At 41.3% G+C, this 21408-nt stretch overlaps 1 protein-coding gene across 2 annotated transcripts in view; it reads left to right on the top strand.

Annotated features, from left to right (window-relative positions):
* The window catches only part of FBXW8 (F-box and WD repeat domain containing 8), a 52277-nt gene that overhangs the window by 347 nt on the left and 30522 nt on the right, over positions 1 to 21408 (top strand). Inside the window, exons 2-4 of one of the 2 annotated variants that reach the window (XM_082325376.1) lie at positions 2800 to 2904; positions 9653 to 9817; positions 10397 to 10485. In XM_082325376.1, the coding sequence (XP_082181502.1) occupies positions 2800 to 2904; positions 9653 to 9817; positions 10397 to 10485 (359 nt within the window). Of the gene's footprint in view, positions 1 to 2799; positions 2905 to 5028; positions 5546 to 9652; positions 9818 to 10396; positions 10486 to 21408 lie in introns of those variants that run through there. The other variant, XM_082325377.1, reaches the window with a different exon arrangement.

Genomic DNA, 21408 nt, shown 5'->3' with positions numbered 1-21408 from the left:
CGCTGGCGCGTTGCCGCGGGGTGGGGAGCGGGGCCGGGGCGCGGAGGGGCTCGGCGCGGGGGGAGCTGTGGAGGTTTGTAGCGGTAACGGGAGCGGAGCGCAGGGCCCGTCTGCGCCTGCCTCCGGGATGGGGTGAGAACGGGGGACGCTGAGGGGTCCTGTGAGCTTCTTTATAACCTCACCTTCTGAATGTATTTTATCTTACGAGGATTTAACCCCCAATCCACTTTTCTTCCTCTGAGATGGTATTTTTTTTTTCTCTTAAAAAAGATTCTGTTGCTTATTCAGGCTGTTTGGTGCAGGTGCAGTAATTAAGGATATCCTGCCTTGTGACACAGCAGTGTAGTAAGAAAACAAGTATTAATTCTTTAAGTAAAGGAGTTAATTTGGAAATAGCCTTAAATACAGTTCCGAACCAGATAAAAGTTTTTTTCGTAAACCCCTTAAATGCAATAGAGATTTTATTTACAGCGTAGGAAAACTAGGGGGGGAACCCATTTTCTTGCTTCTCACTAACCTAACTGTGACTAATTACTCTTTGCTTAAAAAAATTAAAAGGAACAGATTAAATTTCTGTCTGCAAGGCACAAATTAATCCATTTACAGAATTAGTGCTCCATTAGCACACAGGAGCCCAAATCTGTCTCAGAGGGGATGGTAGTGTTTGAGTTTTGGATTCATTCCAGTAGACTTTTAGACAGGCTGGTGCTGACTTAACATTACCTCTTCGTTTGCAGCGGTGAGCACTGCGCGAAAGATGAGCTGCGTGCATTTTTGGGATGTAGGAAGGGAAGACCTTGATCTATCTCTAATGTTAAGGCTGCATTAGAACGGAATTAGTATGAGCCGTTGCTTGTGCTTTATCACAAGCTCGTGCTTATGGTTTGATTATAAATACTCTTGCAGATTAGTTTAAAAAAATCTGTATACCTGTTTTCTATTTTTTTTTTCCCCCTTTTCTGTGAGAGAGCTGTCAGTCTTGACTGTTGCATCTGTACTGGTCTGTCTGTAGGCAGTCTGTCCTTCTGATGATGTCTTTGGGTCCATGCAGACAGACCAGGTTCTGCTGGTTGGACATGAGTCAACTCCAATTTGGAAGCAATATATTCCTGGTGGTGCTGTGCCTGAGCTCATAACCCTAGAGCTAATAAGCCTTGCCGAATGGCTCATCTTATTTTTTTGGGCAGTGTGTTGCTCTAAATGGTTATGTGGTTCCTGGATCCGAGCTGGTTCACATCTGGCCAGCTTGAGGTCTATCTGCATGTGGCCATGGCGATGTGCTCTCAGAGTTCCTTTTATTTTTTCTTTTTTTGGTGTCCACGTTGGAAATAGATGCAGTTTAAATCACATGAAAGCGAACAATCTTCTTGCAAATCCACAGCAGGGAGCGGAGCCAGTGGTCCTCACGCAGAGGGAAAGGGAAGGAAAAGGAGCTGTTTGTGCAGGAGAATTGTGGACAAGCAGGGAGGGGAGCAGGAAGGTTGGCCACAGGTCTAGTTCGAGTAACTTTAGAATAAGTGCAAGGTTCCAGTGTTTATAAACCGGTGCTGTTTTGCTAAAAAGACCTAATGGGAACATTGCCCGTATTTGTGCTGTCTAAACACTTACCTAGTGTAGAATACCTTTTGCATTAAAAACTTTCACACAACCATAGTTTTCCTGTGTAACTGTACTTTAAATAAACCCAGCATTGCCTGATTTTGCCACTTCATTGGCACTGCAAAGCGTCCGGGTTTAAATGAGCAAGGAGTAGTTGTAGAAGAGACCTACAAAGAAATGAAGGTCTCGGGGCTAGAGAAGTGCTAGGAGGCAGGGGACGATCCTGATTTGGGGCCTGCCTGACTTTCTGACAGCAAACAATGGAGACAGGTTTTAGCTGAGCAGCTGATTTTGTGCATGGGGATTGATGGAGAGTGGTCAGGTGTTTGGGAGCACCTGGGGGGTGCAGAAAGCAGGCAAAAACACTGCAGAGCAAAGCTTCAAAATGGGTGACACAGAAATGGTCAGAATGGGCTGATCTGGCTCGCTCTCTGTTATATAGTATAAAAACTTGGAGCATCCAGACAGAAATGAGGGAGGGGACAACTCTTGATGTGATAACTGCAGGAAGAAGATTTAATAATTACGTAGTTAAAACACACAAAAAACATCTAGGAGAAATGTATATGCTGCATTTAGCTGTTAGATTAAAATGATGGATTCTTTGGTTTTAAATTTTTGGGGAGATACTTAATGAGTTAAAGCAGCAACTCTTTCAGCACATTTCATGTTAAATAGGCATTTATATGCTGCTAATGAAAGAAACAAACTGTAATGTCATCTCCATTCAGTTTGATACCAAAATGTTTGTTCGTTTTCCATCATCCGTGTTTGAAATCTTGTAAGTGAAATTGGTAATGGGCATATGTCTTCAAAGTGCTTACTTTTTTGGCCTTTTTGACACTGAAACCTTAGACAAGCTTTTACTAGAACTTGTGTCTTGCCTTTTTCTGCCCTCTGACTATAGATAAGCCTTACAGTTCTCCTCAATTTGCTTTTTAGCTCCACTTAGCCTTCTAATATTCTTTACCTGATATGACTCAGAGAGAACAAAGTAGCTCGGGTGCCTTCATGCCAGCGCAGTCTGTCTGATGTTGTGCTGTTACGGGGAGGAGAGGCAGAATTACTTCTGCCTTTTTTTATGGAACTGTGATGGCACTGAGGATACAACGTCCTTTTTTCGTACTATGGTAACTTTTGCTACTACCTAGCTGTGCGTTAAAGAAGCCTAACAAATTATTTTCTCTTTTTTCTTTTCAGAATGAAATAAATGAGGTTCCTTTCTTTGATATCCAGCTGCCTTATGAACTGGCACTGAAGATATTTCAGTACCTGGGCAAGACTGAATTGGGAAGGTGTGCTCAGGTAAGTGCTGCTGACAGTTTGCTCCTCTGATACTGCGTAAAATTGGCAGAAATATTCAAGAAACAGTCAGGCACCTTGGTGCAGGGAAGATGTGTGGTAGCCCTAGTAGTTCAACTGATTGTGATTTTTGCTTATTGGAAGTACCTCCAAAGCTGAATTGAAAAAATAATAGTACATGAACTGGATATATAGCTTGCAGTTGAGTAGAGTTAAATAAAGCATTTGTGGCTTGGGCAAAAGTGGAGCCTTAAAATTTAAAATAAATACTTGCAAAGACCTCTTGATTCAAGTGACTGTATTTAGGAACAAGTGAGCATCTTGCTGCAATATTTAGAACTTAATGCTTTGCAGTGCTATGGGCATGGCAAAAAAGCTGTTCTCCCCGACTTTTCAGTGTGCGACATGAACCATAAAAGTTGGAGTAGTAGCTTTTTGTCTGTAGTAATTTAATGTCAGACTAAATTCTTAAATGATGCTGATTTCCTCCCCCCAGCTCTGCCCTGGCAAGAGGCTTATATTTTTCTTTGGTGATATTTAAGATAATGCTTTCACCAGTCTGTACTCAGACATGGCCCATAATTTATGTGCAGTTGTAAACTGCCTGTCTCTTCAAGTAGCTTTACTAACTTAAACACTCACGCACACCTGACTGTACTTAGGACTGTTCAGCCCACACTATTGAGCCTCTTTGTCTCCTTTCTTCACACACTGAATGATGATCCTCCTCTCTGAACGAGTCTTCAAAGCAAACTTCATTGGCAAGTGCTGATTGCCTTGTGAAATAGAGTAGAATATTGTGAATATTCATTGCGAGCTTCTCCTGTGGCCACTATTTAGTGGCTCAGGCTGGTGTTCGTTGAACTTTTATGTACCAAGCACATCTAGCAACTTCACAAAAATCCAACCAAAACCATTCTTTGTTACACTTGAACTGTATCCTAGACTATTTGTAAGAGAAAGAAACGTTAACATGCAAAAACTGAAAAGTGACAGACAGGGTATAGCTTTGTTGCGAACGGTAAACTAGACACAAGTATTAGCCAAATGGCACATGCATTGAAGTGAAATTGGGCTTTTAACGTTCAGTATGAGCAAGTCATAGTGTTAAATAGCTACAGGTGGTTATGGCTTAAATCTTTGACTTGCTAATGCCTTTTAGGAACAAGGACTGTTAGAAGAAAAAGAATTCCTCTTGCAGAGCTTCTGTTGCAGAGGAAAAAATTCTCTAGGGTTATTTTTTGGTGCTGTCCAGGAGACTGTGAAGCTTTCAGATGTGCTCGAGTTTCTGTCGTTTGAGGTAGAGGTATGTCATCGGTAAAGGCCACATCCTATGAAATGGAACAGGATTGCATTTTTGCAGTGGATTACTTTAAAGTTATTCTTTCTCTGTCTTTTTTTATCTCTTAGGCATGATCAATTTACCTCATGGCATAGTAAAAAGATTGGCTGATGAAGGGCTGCTCCTTTTTTCTGCGCTTGGGCTGCACTTGATTTCTCTCTCTCTCGCTTTGGGTTTTAACTTGAACCTGTTCTCATAAGATGTGTTTAACACTGAGAACATTTTCCACATTTCTTATTCGCTTTCTAAGACTGAGTCTGTTGATCCTACGTGGCAGCTGACAGGTAGCTGAGCAAATGCCCAGGGTTTTACAACGCTTTCTGAATGAGATGAATATCCAATGCTTTTAGTGCAGATCTGGCTTCTTTTTAAGTGTTCAAATAAAAAGCAAAGCAATAAAAATAAATACATTTTCATTTTTCTCTTGGTGATTTTGTTTTTGAAGGGAGGAAGCCCTCTTCTGTTAAATGGAAAGCCCTGCTGCTTTACGGTGTTATCGTAGAAAGGTTTTTTTATTAAGGCGCCTTGGGATTTTAGTGAAATTGGGCCAGTTAGTGGAACTGGCATCATGAACTATGTGAGCGCCTTTGGAGAAAACCTGTTTGCTTAGTTCTTTATGCCAAATTGGTAACCGACTAACAGTAAAGTAGCCTGACTGCGGAGCCTCTTTGAGATTTAATCACACCACAGACTGCTCTGGAGAACTTTAATTTCACCCTAATATTTCCCCCTCCCCCTCTTCCCCACAGCTTTTCTTTGATTTTTGGAATTAGGACTATAAAACGCAAACTATCCGTATGGCACTTGAAATACAAAAGCCATGTGCAGCATGTAAATTAATGGTGTCATCAGTTCCTGAGCTCCGGTGGGTTCGCAGTAGTTGTGCGGTATTCGGTAGCATCCAGCAGACCAGTCGCCGTTGATACTCCATGTTTAGAATTCAAAGAGAAAGGTATCCAGGACTTAATGTGGCGGCAGAACAGTCCAGAGTAATGGCAAAATTTTCCCTCTGGTTTGTGCCAGCCCTATGAGAACTTTTGATTCTGTTCTGACCGTTGAAAGCAGTATCTATGCGACGAGGGACTCTCTTGTGGCTTCTGTGATGAGCGGGTTTGAGAACAGTCAGTCCTTCCTCCTGGTTCTGATGTCGAGGGACAAGAAAAACAATCACTTCGGACGCCACAAGTATGACAAATTGAAACGTATCAGAAGTGTTGTTTGGGGCGGATACTGCAGGCATCTGCAATGAACTTCACTCATGGCCTGAGGACCTGGCCTTCAAACTCTCAGCTTTGCGATAAGGTGATGTGTCTAATCTATGAACTTGTCCGTATACTTAGAGTTGTCACTGCGTTCTAGTAAATACCAGAGACTGCATAAACTGCATTTTGTGGTGTGAAATACTTCTTGACAGTATGTACTGAATTTTGGCAGTGCTAAGGCAGTCTTATTTCTGAACGGATCAGTGGGGAATTGCCTTGAATGGTTAGCATTTTCATCTGAGGGATGGTTTAGAAATGTTTACCAACACAACAATTGTGTATGTATCTAGGACAAGGGAGACTGTTTCTAGGAATTTAAGAATGAATTGTCTGGCATAAATCAAGAATTTCAGATGCTTGCCTCTAGAGCTTCTGGAATTGTCAAGCTGTTAGGCTTTTAGTGTCTAGACATTTAAAAAAAAAAAATCTCCTCTATTCTTTGAGCACACTTTTGCATCAGGGTTGTATATAGGTAAAAGTCATCATCTGTCCTCCTCATAGTTTAGAGAGAGAGCGCAGAGAAACGGATGGATAAGGATATACTGGGCTCAGGATGAGGCTTAAAATAACATTATGGCTGTGAATTGAAAAGATGAGCAGCTTCCACCTGGTAAATGTGCATCTGAATGGCTTTGGATTAAATACTGTTTGGCGCTACATATTGTACTGAATTGAAAGTCCAGATATTTCTAATTGAGGCCCCCTGGCTTCAGCCAATGGACCTTGAATATCTCTTTGTGCGACTAGGGAAGAAAATAAACCTAATGAAACAAAGACAGTTATCAGATGGAGAGGGATGAATAAACCTTCATTAGGATTTGAGCCAGTTGATTTAGACAGGATTAGAAGAAATTTAGGATTTGATGGAAGAGGTGGGGTTTTTTAGGGGTTTTTTTTCTGGGGGGGGAAAAAAAAATCCCCCAAAGGCAAAACCAAATAGCAAAACCTATGTCAGCAAAAGCCTTTGAAGTCCTTCAGAACATTATTACTTGCTGAACTATAAGATATAAAACTGTTCCTGTGTGGAGCTCAGGGGAAACCAAAGTTTCTTTGCTGAGAACAGTTGAGAACTGTAGTAAAAAGAGAATAGGAACACTAAAGACAAAATTGAATTGGGGACTCTAAATCTATAAACAGCTCTCTAAGATGTTGTCATTGATTGTTGTTAGAGTTTCTATGTAGTGTAGATTTGGAAATAATTATGTTCGTGGTTTAGTAAGAGCTTTGCGTGTCTCAGCTACTCTCCAACAAGCAGAATGTATGGGTGCGTATAAATAAAGCCGTAATGCTCTGGCTTTCGGGGCCTCACCTGAAACTCTAAGTCAAGCAGATCTAATAAAGCTGACTTCAAGCCAATGGCTGGTTTTAATGTGGCAGCTCACAGTGGTGCTGTAAAGTGAAATGCTTGAGACACTTTTATTAGAGATTTCTTGCAGCTGAGGCTCGCTCAGTGGGGCTTTTACAAGGGATTGTCATGCCAGTTTTGGTGCATTAAGAAGAGGCTGCGTTAGGGACCCTTTGGAAATTCATGCTTGTAAAGCAGCAGGATTCGATGTAATTTGATTTAAAAAAAAAAAAATCATAATAGGATAGGATCTTTATTCTCCTTGAATGTTTGTTCCTGAAAGTTGAAAAGGCAGTCTAAATTTAATGTAGCCCCCCTGCCCCCCCTTTGTTTTTTTTTTACTGTCTTTATAAAATGCTTTTAAGACCTTGAAACTAGAAAGGTCTGTGCAATATTGTCTATTTTGGCAAACTCCAAAGGTGCGTGTGTGGGTTTTTTCTTCAAGGCAAGGCAAAAGTTGGCGTAGCCTGGCTTTGTTTGCTCCTGCTTGCGCGTTGGCCTGTCCCCTCCATGTCAGCAGAAACGTGCTGCTGGGACGGGAGGGGGGCAGAGGTGCCGTTACTGTCGACCGGGCTTGGCCGGGTTGCTCAACTCCTGCAGAACAGCTGCTTTTTTGTGTGTGTCAGCAAAAAGCTGGGTGGTTTTTTCTTTTCTTTTTTTTTTTTTTTTCCCTTTGAGCAATAATATATGGATTTATATTACTTTAAAATCAAATTGAGAACAAATTCCCCACTAAACTGTAATGGTTTGAAATTTGGATTGCTTGGTTTTTTTTTTGCTTTTGAACTTCCTGAGTCTGTCCCTATAGGGACAGGAGCATTAAGCACTGCTTTTTTATTATAGGATGATGTATAATGCTAGAGAAGACTCAGTGCTGTTTCTGTCATTTGTAAGGCGGTGATGATTGCCCTATCCAGGTTGTTTTCTTTGTCTGATGATGGAAGGGGATTGTACGTCTGCTAGTTTGAATTGAGGTCTTTCGGTGAATAACTAGAACATTAGCTCTGCTGAACGTGGATATTCCTGTTTGGGACCTGCTCTTGTATGTAGGTATCAAATCTTAAAAACATATTCAGGTTACTCAGTCCACCCCCCTTTTTTCTCTAATATTAATTTTTTTTTTTCCCCTTGGAAGAAACCAGTCATGAGATGTCTCTTATGATGCAATTCTTGATTCCTAGTGAGACGTTGGTGTTTGAGAGCAGTAATGATATATGCGTGTCTTTACAGCAAGACCAACAGGCAAGGCAGTGTAAACAAGATGGCTAGAAGCTTCACAAAGGTTTCAAGGGGAGATCTGTGTTGTTCACTGCAGAGCATACTGTCCCACTGTTTGGGGACTATATAGTACGCAAGGAGGTTTGGGACCATGTGTGTAAGATGTTCTTGCGCTTACTGTGACCCAAGGAGACCTGTAAGACACAGGGTCGTGTTTACTGGGTGCTTTCTGGACCTCAGCTGCTATCTCCCCGCGATGCGGTGGGTGTTCTGGTTGGGCTGACTGGTCAGTCTTGGCCTGATGCTGCATTTAGTACGGCAGACCAAGGCACACTCTTCCAAGTCATCACATGTAAAATTTTACAGAGCACGTTACAAACGCCGAGATTGCTTGACTTATTTAAGGTGGTGTTTTCCTAACCTCTCCGTGAGCCTCACTGCACACTCTGTTGCTCCAATGGCTTGCGTTCTGCAGGGACTTCTATACCAGCCAAAGGGATCTCATACTTTCAGTATTCCTCGTGATATATCATTTTGTGAAGCTATACTTTGTATTTGAAAGCTGTGGTTTTAACAAGTCTGAAGCATGGTGTGCACGATAATGGTAAAATACAAATGTGATTAATCTTATAAAATAGAGAACAAGTAATAGTACATCTTCCACCCCACAGTGCCATGTTGTATCTGTGTAAACGTGGAACGAATGGCAAGTAAACACGAAGATGTGGTCCTGTGAGAGTTTGTATCAATGGGAGACCTAGATTCTTGGTGTAATCTTGGGACTGAAACGGACATTAGATGCTTAATTCTAAGTTGCTAAAAATGATGTCAGTCTGAGAAGGTTTTTTTTTAATCTTTTGGAAACAGCGTACAATTGATTATTGCCTTCACCAGTAGCAGTTTTCATGGGTTACATCTGTTTTTTTTAAATTAAGAATTACAGAGAACAAATGCTACTTAAGTTGGCTCTTACCTCTTGAATCTTTAATTCTGAGCCCACAATTGATTATGATGAAGCTGTTCTCTCTGAAATGGACAGCAACTTGAGGCTACTTGAAAAACTTAATAATTCATTCCTGTTTATGCATACTGTAATACAATAGGTTATAAATCACTAATGTCATACACCTAATCAGGCATTGTCAGTAGGATTTGAGAGAGGTGATGATCTGAGAGGTTTTCTTAGCTACAAATATGAAAATAAATTCATATTTTTGCTCTAAACTTACAATGCTGTCTTAATTGTTTTCTTGCTGCTTTTTCCTTCAAAATTTTCTAATACGTTGACATTTCAGGTTGGCAGTGTGGCCACTAAACACTGGTATCCATGTTGCATGGCATCTTAGTGGAGTAGGAACTCGATTATGTTCAGAAGAATGCACAGAAAACAAGCATTTTGTTAAAGGTGGATCCCCCCCCCCCCCCGTACTGTCAGCATTATATTTGTTTAGATAAGAATTTAGTCTCAGTGCAGGCCTGTATTGGTTTATAGGTGTATATTTCAGATGTTATTTAAATAATTCTATATGAAATTTAATTTTTGGTTATAACTTTATGCTATATATATAAAAATTTGATTTCTAGGTCAGCAGGACATGGAAAGTACTTGCAGAAGACGAAGTGTTGTGGTACCGGTTGTGCCAACAGGAAGGATATCTATTAGATACAAGCATCTCTGATCATTCCTGCTGGAAGCTCGCCCTCAAGGACTGCCGTGTCAGGGAGCGCACTTTGAAAACCAACTGGAAGGTAAAAGGGAATTTCTTTAATGGGATCCAGATGCTGTAGAAAAATGGGAACCGGGTTCAAGCAAGTGGTAGTGAAGAGTTGGTCTTTTGTATTGCAGCTTCTTTCTGCCAGTTAAAAGGGGAAAGCTGCTGAAGGATTTATGAGACTGCTCTAGCTGTAATACTGGTTTTTTCCCAGTGACTGATTACTTCTGGGAGTGAGTCTGTTTGCTATGCTACTCCATTGACTTTGGTGAAAGAGAGATGTTTATACTTCAACCACCCCTTGATAATGAGAATCAGCCTTTAAGATGAAGGTTCCTTCCCCTGCTCATTACATATCCTGGCTAAAAGAAAGCTATCTTGTTGTTGTTGTGATAGTTGTTTCTCTACCTAAAGTTTATGAAGGGTAATGAAGAGTGATAGCTTCTTTCTCCTTCATTTCTGTCTGTAAAAATTCCAGGAGATAAGCATCAAATAGAGGGTCTTCCCTCTCAGCTGCACTGTCAGTAGCAATAGTAAAGCTTGGAGTTTTCCAAGAAGCAGCAAATGAACTTGGTCACTTCGTGTATTGCGATTCCAACACCATCTTTCTGTGCAGAACCGCATTGGTGCTGTGAGCCAGCTGCAGTATGAGGTGGGAAAAATTCTTTGTGATGTACATTCTTGCGATGGAGTTGTTATTGCTGGGTGAGTATGAGGTTGCTTAATGCTCATTTAATCCTCGCTGTTTGAGATCTCATGGTACTACTTTTTAACAAATTCAGAAGCAGCATCTGTTTGAGGCAACAAGAATGAATTTTTCTGACTGCAGTTCCTTTGTGGGTGAGGTATGTTGTCCGTAAAGTGACTGATAATGATGATGATTAACAAGTCACTTCAGCAGTGCAACTTTTTATTGTACTATTCAAAAAGCTATCTCACGTACTTACAGTCCTTGTAAAAACTACAGTACTTTCTGAACTGTATCTATTATTTTGCTGTGGAAACACTGTATTAAATATTGTACACATCTACTGAAAAATGCTCTTTTTATTATTTTTTCCATAAAAATCTCTTGATCACAAGGATATTTTTGTCTCCTGTGGCAAGATAACTTTAGAAGGACTGTTACTTTTCTCCATTGTTATTTAAAAGACAATGTGGGGAAAAAACCCCACCCACCTAAACCCCAGAGAAACTCAAACTTCTCTTTTCCTGTCATAAAGCTTTGTCGGGACCTTGATTTAATGTTAGCTATTTATTTGGTTTACACTCTTAAACACAATTTTAAGAACCTCCCGCACTCCTGGAAGAGGTGACCATGACTGTTTCAGTAGGTGCAAGGCTTTACTGTACCCTGCTTGAATTTTACGGGTTCAGTAATTAGTAGCCCTCCAGAAGAAGTCACATGAGTAAATAAAAATTATATCATCCTGGGGGCAGTCAGAGCATGCTGTCCTTAACGTACCAGAGATCCGTATTTTATGGCAGCACTTCACGTTAATGGTATGCTTATGCATTGTGGGATTAGAGAAAACTACTCATAAAATAGTGTAAAATTCACACACTGGTTATAAGAAAGGTGCCTTGAATACATTGCGTGTGGATAACATATACATGGAAATGCTTTTGAGTGCTGTCGGGCAACTGAGAGCAGAAATCTCAACTAGCAGACGGCAGGAGGGAAAGGGGAATTTTAATCTTTGACAATGAGTTTGCTGATTGTTTTGTGACTTGTGGGTTTTTCACTTCTGCATTTGGAGGTCTCCCTTTCTATTCCCTTCCATCCTGTTCATCGACTATTGCTTTTCTTTCTCTGCTTTTCATGCAACGTCTTTGCTGCTGTAATCAGTTGTGTTATAGCAATGAAAACGCTTCTGCTGACGAGCTGTGTAGTCTGTGACCTCTGGAGGGGCAGTGCCACACAGCGGTTAACCTAAACAGTGGCCATGGGAAGAGGCTTGAAGAATTTGTGTGGCTGGAGTACCGCAGATCTTGCGCTCACTCCTGCCTGACGTTGAGACTTCTTGGGCCACCGATCAGACGCCGCAGCTCCCAGCCTGCTGCGGTCCGCAGCTCCCAGCCTGCTGCGGTCCGCAGCTGGGATCCAGCTCTGCGGATAGCAACCTGACTTCTTTTGTGCCCTGCAGCTTGGGCAGCGTGTTTCCTGGCCTTGGCTAGGGATCTCCACTACTGTATCTGTTCCACTGTATCTAATGAAACCTCCTGTACCTTTTTGGGAGCCAGAAACCCCAGTTGCCTCCACGCTGGTGCCAAAGCCTCCAGCTCTTCTTTTTCTTCATTTGCTCCACTGGGTTTATATCCAAACATGCAGTGTATAGACGGTAGGCAGAATAAATTTAATTTCTAAAGAATTAATGAACAAAGGAGATTAATCCTCTTTATTAAACTCAAATAGTCCATATTTTAGCTGGATGTGTTGCAGAAACCGGGTTTATGCAATTTCACACAGTCTTTTCGTATTGGTTCCCGAGTTCCTCCAGTATCTCTTGATTCTTCTGGTGAGTTTGCCTCAGTTGGCATGGAGAAGGGAGGTGGTGCTCTTAAAGAATTTAGGTTCCTGTAAGGTTCATGAGAATAGGTAAGGAGGTAAGAGACCACAGAGGGAGAAGCTGCACATGCGTATCCATTAGGAAAAGCGATTTTAAGGGTTTCACTCAAATTACTTTTCAGTAATTTCCCTTCTCTGAGAAAATGAATTTTAGTAATGAAGTATCTTTTTATGAAGCTGTGAGCATACGTTTGATAAAACAACATGGGGAAATCAGCCTTTACCTCGTTAGTAAATGAAATGCTTAGAATATTAGAACACAAAAATTACATTACTTCCTTTGCCGTTTACTACTTGCCCTTCCCTCTGCTTTGGTAGCTTGAGATCTCTGAAAGCATCTCTTAAATTGCTGCAAACAGAAAACTGTTCTGTGAATCTTGCCCAAAAGAAGAAGAATTTGTTGTTCTGCCAGTGATGATCGAAGTCTGCAAGACAGTAGCACGCTGCTCAATAAAGTCTCGTAGTTAAGTAGTAAATATCAAACAAGACAGACTTAAAGTTATAACTAGAACTTCCAAGGACATTAGCAGATTTTGCAGGGAAATACTTTGTTCATGACATGCATTTGATAAGTATTTAGGATAGGTGGATTGAGGAATTTGTTGGGGTTTTGTTTTGGTTTTTTTAAATCCAAACATAAGCCTCCCCTTTCTCTCCCAGCCTATAATATTGTACTTAATGGCATTGTGCTTTCAAATTTGTCATAAAAGTGTAATGAATCTGGTGATCAATAGCGAGCTGTTGCATTCTTTCAGTACTGAAGAAGTAATTTAATAGCTGAGGTTAACAGACGTCAGTTTTCTTCTCAGTATAAATATCAATTATCTGTTACATCTAATGATTATATCTCCGCTTTCGCAAACACTTATGTGCTTAGCTTTACACGTGAATAATCATGGATTACAGCGATACTTGCCATGTGCATAAAGCTAAACAGACGTGTAACTTTGCAAGACTTGAGAAGTTGGTGATGATCTTAAAGCTAGTTTTGCATGTGGCGTTTCCCAGGGTTTCCTAAGCAGTTTCTTGTGGCGTAATTTACCTTTTTTTCTATAGTCAAGTTGCTGCACTGGAGAAAAATAGGGCCACTCTGTTTTTAGCAGGTTTTTTGATGTCTGACTTTGGGGAGCAGCTGCGGCGCTCTGGCTCAGCTCGGTCAGGCCAGCCAGGCATTATTCTCTGTCTTTATAGCTGGAAACTGTGGCAGTGTATAGCAGCTGCTCCCTGGTTTCAGGAGGTTCAACTCAGGATCTTGGGAGATCAGAGAATGGTTACAAAAATTAAAAAAAGGGTGGAGAGAGAGGTTCTCCAGCAGAAGTGCTGGGGCTGTTGTGTATTTGGGGTCTTGGAGGAAGCCTGGGAAAAATCTGATTGGATTTGAACCTGTGCTGTGACAGACCATGGTTAGTCAACGTAACATCTGCGGTAGATCTAGCGTGCTTCATTAGACTGCTTCAAACTCTGCTGGAAAGCGCAATAATTTTTATTTTAGTTGCTGTAGTGCTTTTTTTTTGATCTGTCTGAAAATGAAGTTGTACAGGTTGTGGGCAGAGTGACTTACAACAGCAGCTACAAGTACAATATGTAGAGGCATAGTTTGCCTGAAGTGGTTCAGGAGCGGATCGCTTTGTTAACTTTGTGTAAGGAAGCAAAGATAAACTATACAGGGCTAGCTCTCCCGTAGAGAAACGTACCTGTTTTCTTGCACTCTCCTCTATTTTCTCCGCGCTGCTGCCAAAGCTCAAGCCAGAAGATGGCAGAATATCAAGGATTGATTAACTGCAACCTGAGCTGCGAGTTGAAGGTGGCTGCTCGCAGCTCCTCTTTCTCAGAGCGCCTTGCATTTACTGGCTGACATCAGATAATTCAATCTGGCCTGCATGCAGAGCATCTTGTGTTTATCATTAAAATTTCATCCCAGCGGTTACGATGCTTGTTTTCTGGGTCAGACCTTGAATCCCTTTTCATTTGAGACAGCGGTGTTTGTGGTTACCTCACTCCCAATCAATGTTGTATTCGCCAGCCTTTCTACAGTTACATGTCTCGAAGGATCTTCTTTAAAGGGATGTTGTCCTCCCCCCGCCCCCATATTCAATTCAAATGTAGTTTCTTCTTTAAGTCGGAGTTTACTTAAAGCAATTATACATCTGCTTGCTTGGCTTTTATAAATTACTACTGATGATTAGGTTCACTGTACCTAATGCTGTTGCATGTTTGGTTTCGGCACGGCATGCCTGGATTTCTTCACCTTCTGTTAATAAAATCTTAAACAAATCTCTCGCTTTTTTCCCTTTTTTTCTTTTCAAGCAGGCACATGTTCAGACAATAAAATTGCTACTTTTTTTTCCTTCTTGGCGGTGTTGACAGCCACACTGATGGGCATTTGTAGTCAGAGGTGAGGTCCTCCTGGAGATACCGATCCTGGAGCATGCCCCTGGTCCTTGTTTGAACTGTGTGGCATTACGCAGCGGATCCTGTGGCGTAACATGTCTTTAACATGTTGTGAGACCGGTTTGCTGTCTGCCCGGCTCTGTGTGAAATACTTAATGTGTGGCCGTCCTTGAAACCGTACGGTAAACTTGCCTTGTGTCGGTGGTGATCATCTCGCCCCGTAAAACCACACCAAGTCTGCTGTGAGTCAGGGTGATGTTTTATTGTGCATTGTGTTAACTTTTTTATGCTTGTGGAAAGGGCGCTGTGGCTTTATTGCTGCTGTTTGTAGCCCTGAAAGCTTCCCAAATGAAAAGAAACAAAAGAGATCCAGAGTCAGACCACCCTTCCAAAGACCCAGAAATATAAAGGTATCTGATGCTTTTCCGTTCTTCAGTTTTCTTTGACTGAAGGAGGAGTGGTAGGCTGTTAGTTAAGAGCTTGCATAAACGGGCGATTTAAGGGCATGCCTCTGCTGTGCCACGGAGACCGGTCTAGCGGATGCTGCGTGGAGTCCTGCACCCCTTACAGACTTGGCTAGGAATCAGCCTTGGGTTCTTCTCTTTATATTTTAACGTCAGAGGTTTTCCTCCTTCCCCCAGTAAGTACTATCTTCCTTCCTACAGATTTTATTTTCTTGAGTTAGGGCTAGTGAGATTCATGTGCACCGAGTGCCTCAATAAATTTGCAGATTAAGACTCCCTCCCTTGTCAGGGTGGAGCACGCCTGGCACGGGTGGTATTTCTCCAAGTGATGCTTGGTAAAGGGAATGAGAAGCAAAAGAACAACTTTTTTCTAAATATCCTGTGTGGTTAGAGGAATCATCTGTTTTAGATGTAGTGATACGTTTTGATTCCCTCATGCTGAGAAAGTAAATGCACTGAAATAATTTTCATACCGTTGTCTTCGTTCTGAAGGAGCCTTATGGGAGTTACAGTTTAAACACTGCAGCGCTTTCGAACAATTGGGGCCTTTCAGTTTAAGTCATCGTGAGCAACATACAGAGGTAGAAGTAGCTGCTACTATATGGTAGATTTCTTTGTTCTCTACGATCACCTCCCACTCTGCTTTCCTCTTGCTCAAAGGTGACCTGCAAATGACTTTTTTAAAAAAAAAAAAAAAAAAAAGGGCTTGCCGCTCTTTTTAGCTTCATAATGATGTGTGAAACTAGCCCGAAAGGCTTGAAAACACTTTTCTGCACTTTCTAAAACTTCATGTCAACTCTCATCTAATTTGGTTTTTTTGCTATAGGGCTTGTGGGCTATTCTCAAGGTATTTATTATTAGCTCTTGCATCTTAATTCAGTGTGCAGACCTGAGGAAACTAAAATATTAATTAGTAATGAAAATGAATAAAAGTTAACAAACCGAAGTCTTAAACAGCATGAATAAACCCCTGCCTTATTTAATTGCTTAAATTTCCCTTGTCTAATGGCACAACTTTGATAGTTTTCTCCCTCCCCTCCCAGTGACTGAGAGCCTGGATGTAAAACAAAGCAGTAAGGCAGAAGGTAAAAATACTTGCTTTTTTCCTTCAACCTTCCTCAAACCCTTTTTGTTCTTTTCACTCATTCTCATCATTGTTAAGAAGTAATAAGTGTCAGACCCTCTTTTTTTTTTTTTTTTTTTTTCCAAGTGAGTCACCTTTAGGAGGGTTGAAAAGAGGATGACATCATGAGTTCAGAGGGGTCGGATGACAAACTACGGGAGTTAGGTAAGGTTGTGTTAAGTGACAAACGTGTTGGCTTCTCTGTCATCTTGTGAAAAAGAGCCTTTCAGGTGAAACCAATAGAAGAAGCTTGATACTGACTCTTTGTGAAAGCTGCTTTTCCAGCCTGCCCAACCATTAAGCTATTGGTTTACCTATAGGTTTTGCTGGATGCAGAGGAGCGCGCTGCTGCAGGGAGATGTGCTGTGTGCATAGCGATGCCCAGTATTCTGAAGTCACGGTAGTTATTTTTGAGCTTGTAAAGCCTGGTTTTCTGCTGAGGCCAGACAAACCCATCCTTCTTTCTAGTAAACTTCTTGAATGCTTCATTTTCACTGTTTCCACAACCTAACCAGCCTCTGGGCTGTTGCCGTCGGTGCCTAGAGTTCAGGTGATGCTTTTCCTCTCTGCTGTTTGCAGTGTATTGCAGTTTATGTTCCTTCCAACATGTAAACGTATCAATTTACATCATCTTCAAATGGTGTTTTCTCGCCTGTATCTGAAACTGGAGCCATTGGTTTATTTGTTGCATTATGTGTTTGTCCTTTGTGAAATAGTAGGGCTGATGGACCAGATCCTTCCCAAATTGCATCATAATTCCTCTTGAATTCTTTTGAAAAAGGTTTTTTGGGTTGTTTTTTGGTTTTCTCTTTTTTTTTTTTTCTCTCTAGTCGTGGCAGTAGCCTTAGGCAGTACCCACAATCATACGTTTCCTTGGTCAGATCAGCTGGTTTAATCAATGGGCCTGGGCTGATGCAAGCCACTGAAACCTTGATCTAAATGATGGGAGGTTCTTGGCCTTAAAACAGAAATTACTAGAGACAGTTTGGCTTTCTCGAACTTCTGCTTTTGTAAGTGTTCATTAAAATGTTTTGCCTATCATATAACCCTTTGGCTTGTTTCTGTTCCCTTGGTATGACATTTGCATGCACTTAAAATTAATAAGAAAGTGAGGCATGCAGAAGTACTTAGGATGGCGAAATGTTAATTTTGTTACAGGGAACAATGATAAGCTGCAGCACTGCACGCTATCTCCAGCAGCTTAACCCACTTTCTAGAGCTATGATTTCCTAAGCGAGGCCTTAAGAACGAAGGTATAAACTTTCTGCAGCTCAGTTTCTGTGAGTGTGGTCCACAGATGGATGTGGGTTGATGAACTGGAAAGTCAGGTTCCCAGCAGAAGAGTTTGGGAACTGATCGTGGGGAGGCTCAGAATGTATTTCCTACATGTTAAATCTTAAAGCGGTTCCCGATCCCTTTTGGTACAAGTTAGTCACTTCTTTTCACAGCTGCACTCATATATCAAGCAACCCAAAATAATGTTTGGATGGAATCAGGGACATTACTTTTCTACTTCACGTTCTTCTGTCAGTGTTAGGATTGTTTCAAATGCTGGTTTTTGTTTACCCCCATCTGTTTTTTCTTGTGTTTTATGGCGTAGATTTCTGCCACGCTATGTAATAGCAGAAAACTTTCTCTTTTCTGTTCCATTTGTATTTCATTTTTTTTGTCATTGTGTTCTATTTATATTCCTTTCTGCCATACAAAGTAGTTCTTTACTCCATTGTTGCTACTGGACTGTTTTTCCTGATTCCTTCCCTTAAGGAATCCCTTAGCCAAGCTACCTGTTGGCAAAATCAATGTCTGTAAATAAACTGTAAATGAGAACACAGGAAGGCTTGGGAACTTTCACCTCTTTCATCCAGCCTCGCTCTGTGAGGCATCTAACGCTGTGGTAAGTGTGTCGAAGCTCTCCGTTATCCCTCACTTAAGAGAAAAGTTGTGGGTCTCAACGCTGAGTATAAAGACGGTAACAGCATCCATTTAGTTTCAGTATTGTCTGTTGTGATTGAGGTATCTTCCAACTTGCAGTGTTTTTGATGAAGAGGTTTTTTGAAATAGAACATTACGAATTACCACTGTCTTACTTGAGCCTTACAGAGAAGATGAAGCGTAGGAGCAATGTGAACCAATTTACAAAGGCGTTTGGGCTTGGGTTTGCATGTTTAATTGGACCTTATTCTTAAGCTTACTGAGGGGGTCTCTGACTAGATAGCTTAATTAACGACATGAAGGACTGGGTAGTTGCTGTTGGTGGAATAAGGATGAAAGGTCCGAGATGCTTGTTGCAGCAAGACAATGCAAAATACTCATTATTTTACTTGCTTATCAACAGGCATCCATTTAAACAGAGCTGTAGCTAGAGATTGTTACTTGAGCAAAATTCCTACTGACTTCAATAAAATGCATTGACATTGTAAGGACTTCATAATAAGATCTTTTGAGTATTAACAGATGGTCACCGACTGCCTGAAACAAAGTTGTTGGGGTTTTTTTGTTTTGTTGATCACCGCAGGTATCTGGAAACTGAACAGACTTTGCCTTCTGGAAATCAAACTTGACTGCGAAACAAAGGTTTTTCTTTCTCCTTCCTTTTTATTTTCTTGCTACAAATTCTTTAGAGAAAATATGGAAAATGCGAATTGATTTCTGAAGTGTATTAGCAAAAGTCTGTGGTGTTCAGACCAACTTAGCGTAGTAAGACTTGCCCTGGAGAGGTGTCCTTGAGGCAGCCTACAAAGTGGACTGATACCAGCATCCTGTTTTAGCAGAAACCCAGCGATGGTCTAGCTGACCCGCTTGTTTGAAGTGAAATTATGCAGTGCCAGCAGTAAGTAAACCATGAAAGAAAGCAGTTTGTCTTTGCTGCTGCCACGGACTGAATGAGTAGAGTCTCGACTGTTTTGAAAATGTTCCTGTTAACAGTTTTTCTTTTGTGTATTTGTCAGTTTATATATTAGTTGCAGTTGTACTTTGCACAAACACTAATTAGACAGCCATCAACACTCAGGGCCAAAGGCTTACTAACAATGCAACTGTGATAGCAGTGTCTTAATTGGTTGAGTATAATTGTCATTAGGCAACGATAAAGACATCTGGGGCTCTGGAGAGAGATCAGCCTCCCCCTCCTCCTCTTCCCCAAATTTGTTCTGGCTATTGCTATCCAACACAGTTGAGCTTTTTCAGATGAGGTTCTGTGTTTTGACCAGTTTCCTGATGTTTTTCTCCTTATGAAATCGTCTGCCTCTTCAGCACCACTTCATTAGAGCAGTGCCCAGCCTCCATCTCTGCTTCCTCCCACATGTGCTCTGCACTTCACCACCTGCTTCCCAGCCATCGTGGGACATCAGCAGCTTTTAACCCCAGCTCCTTCTACTCCAGTCTTCTGCTTTCACTCATGTGAGAGGGCACGAGGAAATCGTTCGTCTCATTGTGACATCGCCAATAAAAAGTAGTTGAAATGCTTTTGATTAGCGACTAGGTATTTTTATTATGGTACGTTTGTAGATACCATATGAATTTAATTTTTTTCAGTTTCTCTATACTATATGCATTCCACCTATTGTTGCTCCATTTCAGCAAGTTTTTTTATGCGTATCTGTAGAGCTTAAGCTGAATTTGCAGACTAATTTTTACAGACGTATACATATCTGTCCAGAATTATAGAACTGGCTTGTCAAGGAGAAGTATAGTTAGAAAAATATAGGTCTTGTCTTTCTCCTGCTGCTACTTCTCATGCGTATACACTGAAATGTTCAGAAGAACAAGAGCAAAATGAAGTGTAAGTCCATCAGAGAAGCTGAGTTACTTGGGTGGAGAGTGGCTGTTGAACACTAAGAGAAGGATGAGTCTGTCTAGTGAGTAGAGAGAGAAGCACGCAGACCCAGAGCTGAAAGCCACTGTGTGGATGAAACACCTTGGAAGGCATCGGGGCAGGGGATATCTGGAGAGGGGGAAACTTGGGGTTGTAAGCAACAGTCGTTGTTGTTGTTGTTTGCTCCCTGTTGTGCTTGGGAAAGCAAGACTTTGAACAGCCTTTCTAAATGAAGTAATTCAGGTATGGTCTCTAATGTGGTTTTGGGTGGGTTTTTTTGTTTTTTTGAACTTGAGAACTCAGAATTTGTAGGTTTTGGGGTTGGTGTGCTGTTTTTTGGTTTGGGGTTGGGTTTTTTTTTTTATTTCCTTTGCTAGTGGCTTATATGACATGTTGGAGTATTTACCTGCCACTGCAATAATCATCTCATTACACCCACTGGGGAAAAAAGAAGGTTTAGGTTGGATATTAAGAAAAATTTCTTCACCGAAAGGGCTGTCAGGCACTGGCACAGGCTGCCCAGGGAAGCGGCTGAGTCCCCATCCCTGGAGGGATTTAAAAGACGTGGTGCTTAGGGACATGGTTTAGTGGTGGACCTGGCAGTGGTAGGTTAATGGTTGGACTTGATGATCTTAAAGGTCTTTTCCAACCTAAACGATTCTATGAATGAGTTTGGAGGACTGTGCTTGTTCTGGGGCAGATGACTTAAATATAGGGTTCTTTCAGTAGCTGGTAATCCAAACTAAATTTTCATGGTGAAGTGTAAAAGCTGTTGTGGTAGGAAATGAATAGAAATACTGAAATTATCTAGAAATAGGTTCTGTAAAGTGCAGCGTGTTCTTCTCTTCAGCCATGTCTATTGATGTGGCAGATTTGCCAATTATCTGCAATAAAGCAGCCTTTTTATTTTTTTACAGCAAGGCAATGCTTTAATAGTTTAAAAGCCTTTTGTTGTGGTTACAAATTGAAAGTGTGTTGCTCTTTATAACAGCATTAAAAGCAGGGAGTTGAACCATTAAATTTTTTAGTTCTGAATTGGATTCATCTGTGTTTGAAATTCTTCCAGTTCTGCTCTGGTCCAGGCCCAGTGTGTGCTGGAAATGGGCATGTGGTGGTGATGGCCAACGGAGCGTGTTGTCAGCTGAGGGGATGGTTTATATCTCCCATCTCCCCGTGCTGGTTCCCTGCCCAAATGTAGACCTCCACTTATGTTTCCAGCATGGTCTTGTAACATCTCTCCAAATCCTTTAGGTTTGCCGCATGGGAC

The sequence above is a fragment of the Platalea leucorodia genome, assembly GCF_965183815.1.
Source record: "Platalea leucorodia genome assembly, chromosome: 12".
NCBI classification, from domain to species: domain Eukaryota; kingdom Metazoa; phylum Chordata; class Aves; order Pelecaniformes; family Threskiornithidae; genus Platalea; species Platalea leucorodia.
Note: the sequence above shows the minus strand (reverse complement) of the source record. Positions and strands in the feature narration are given on the sequence as shown.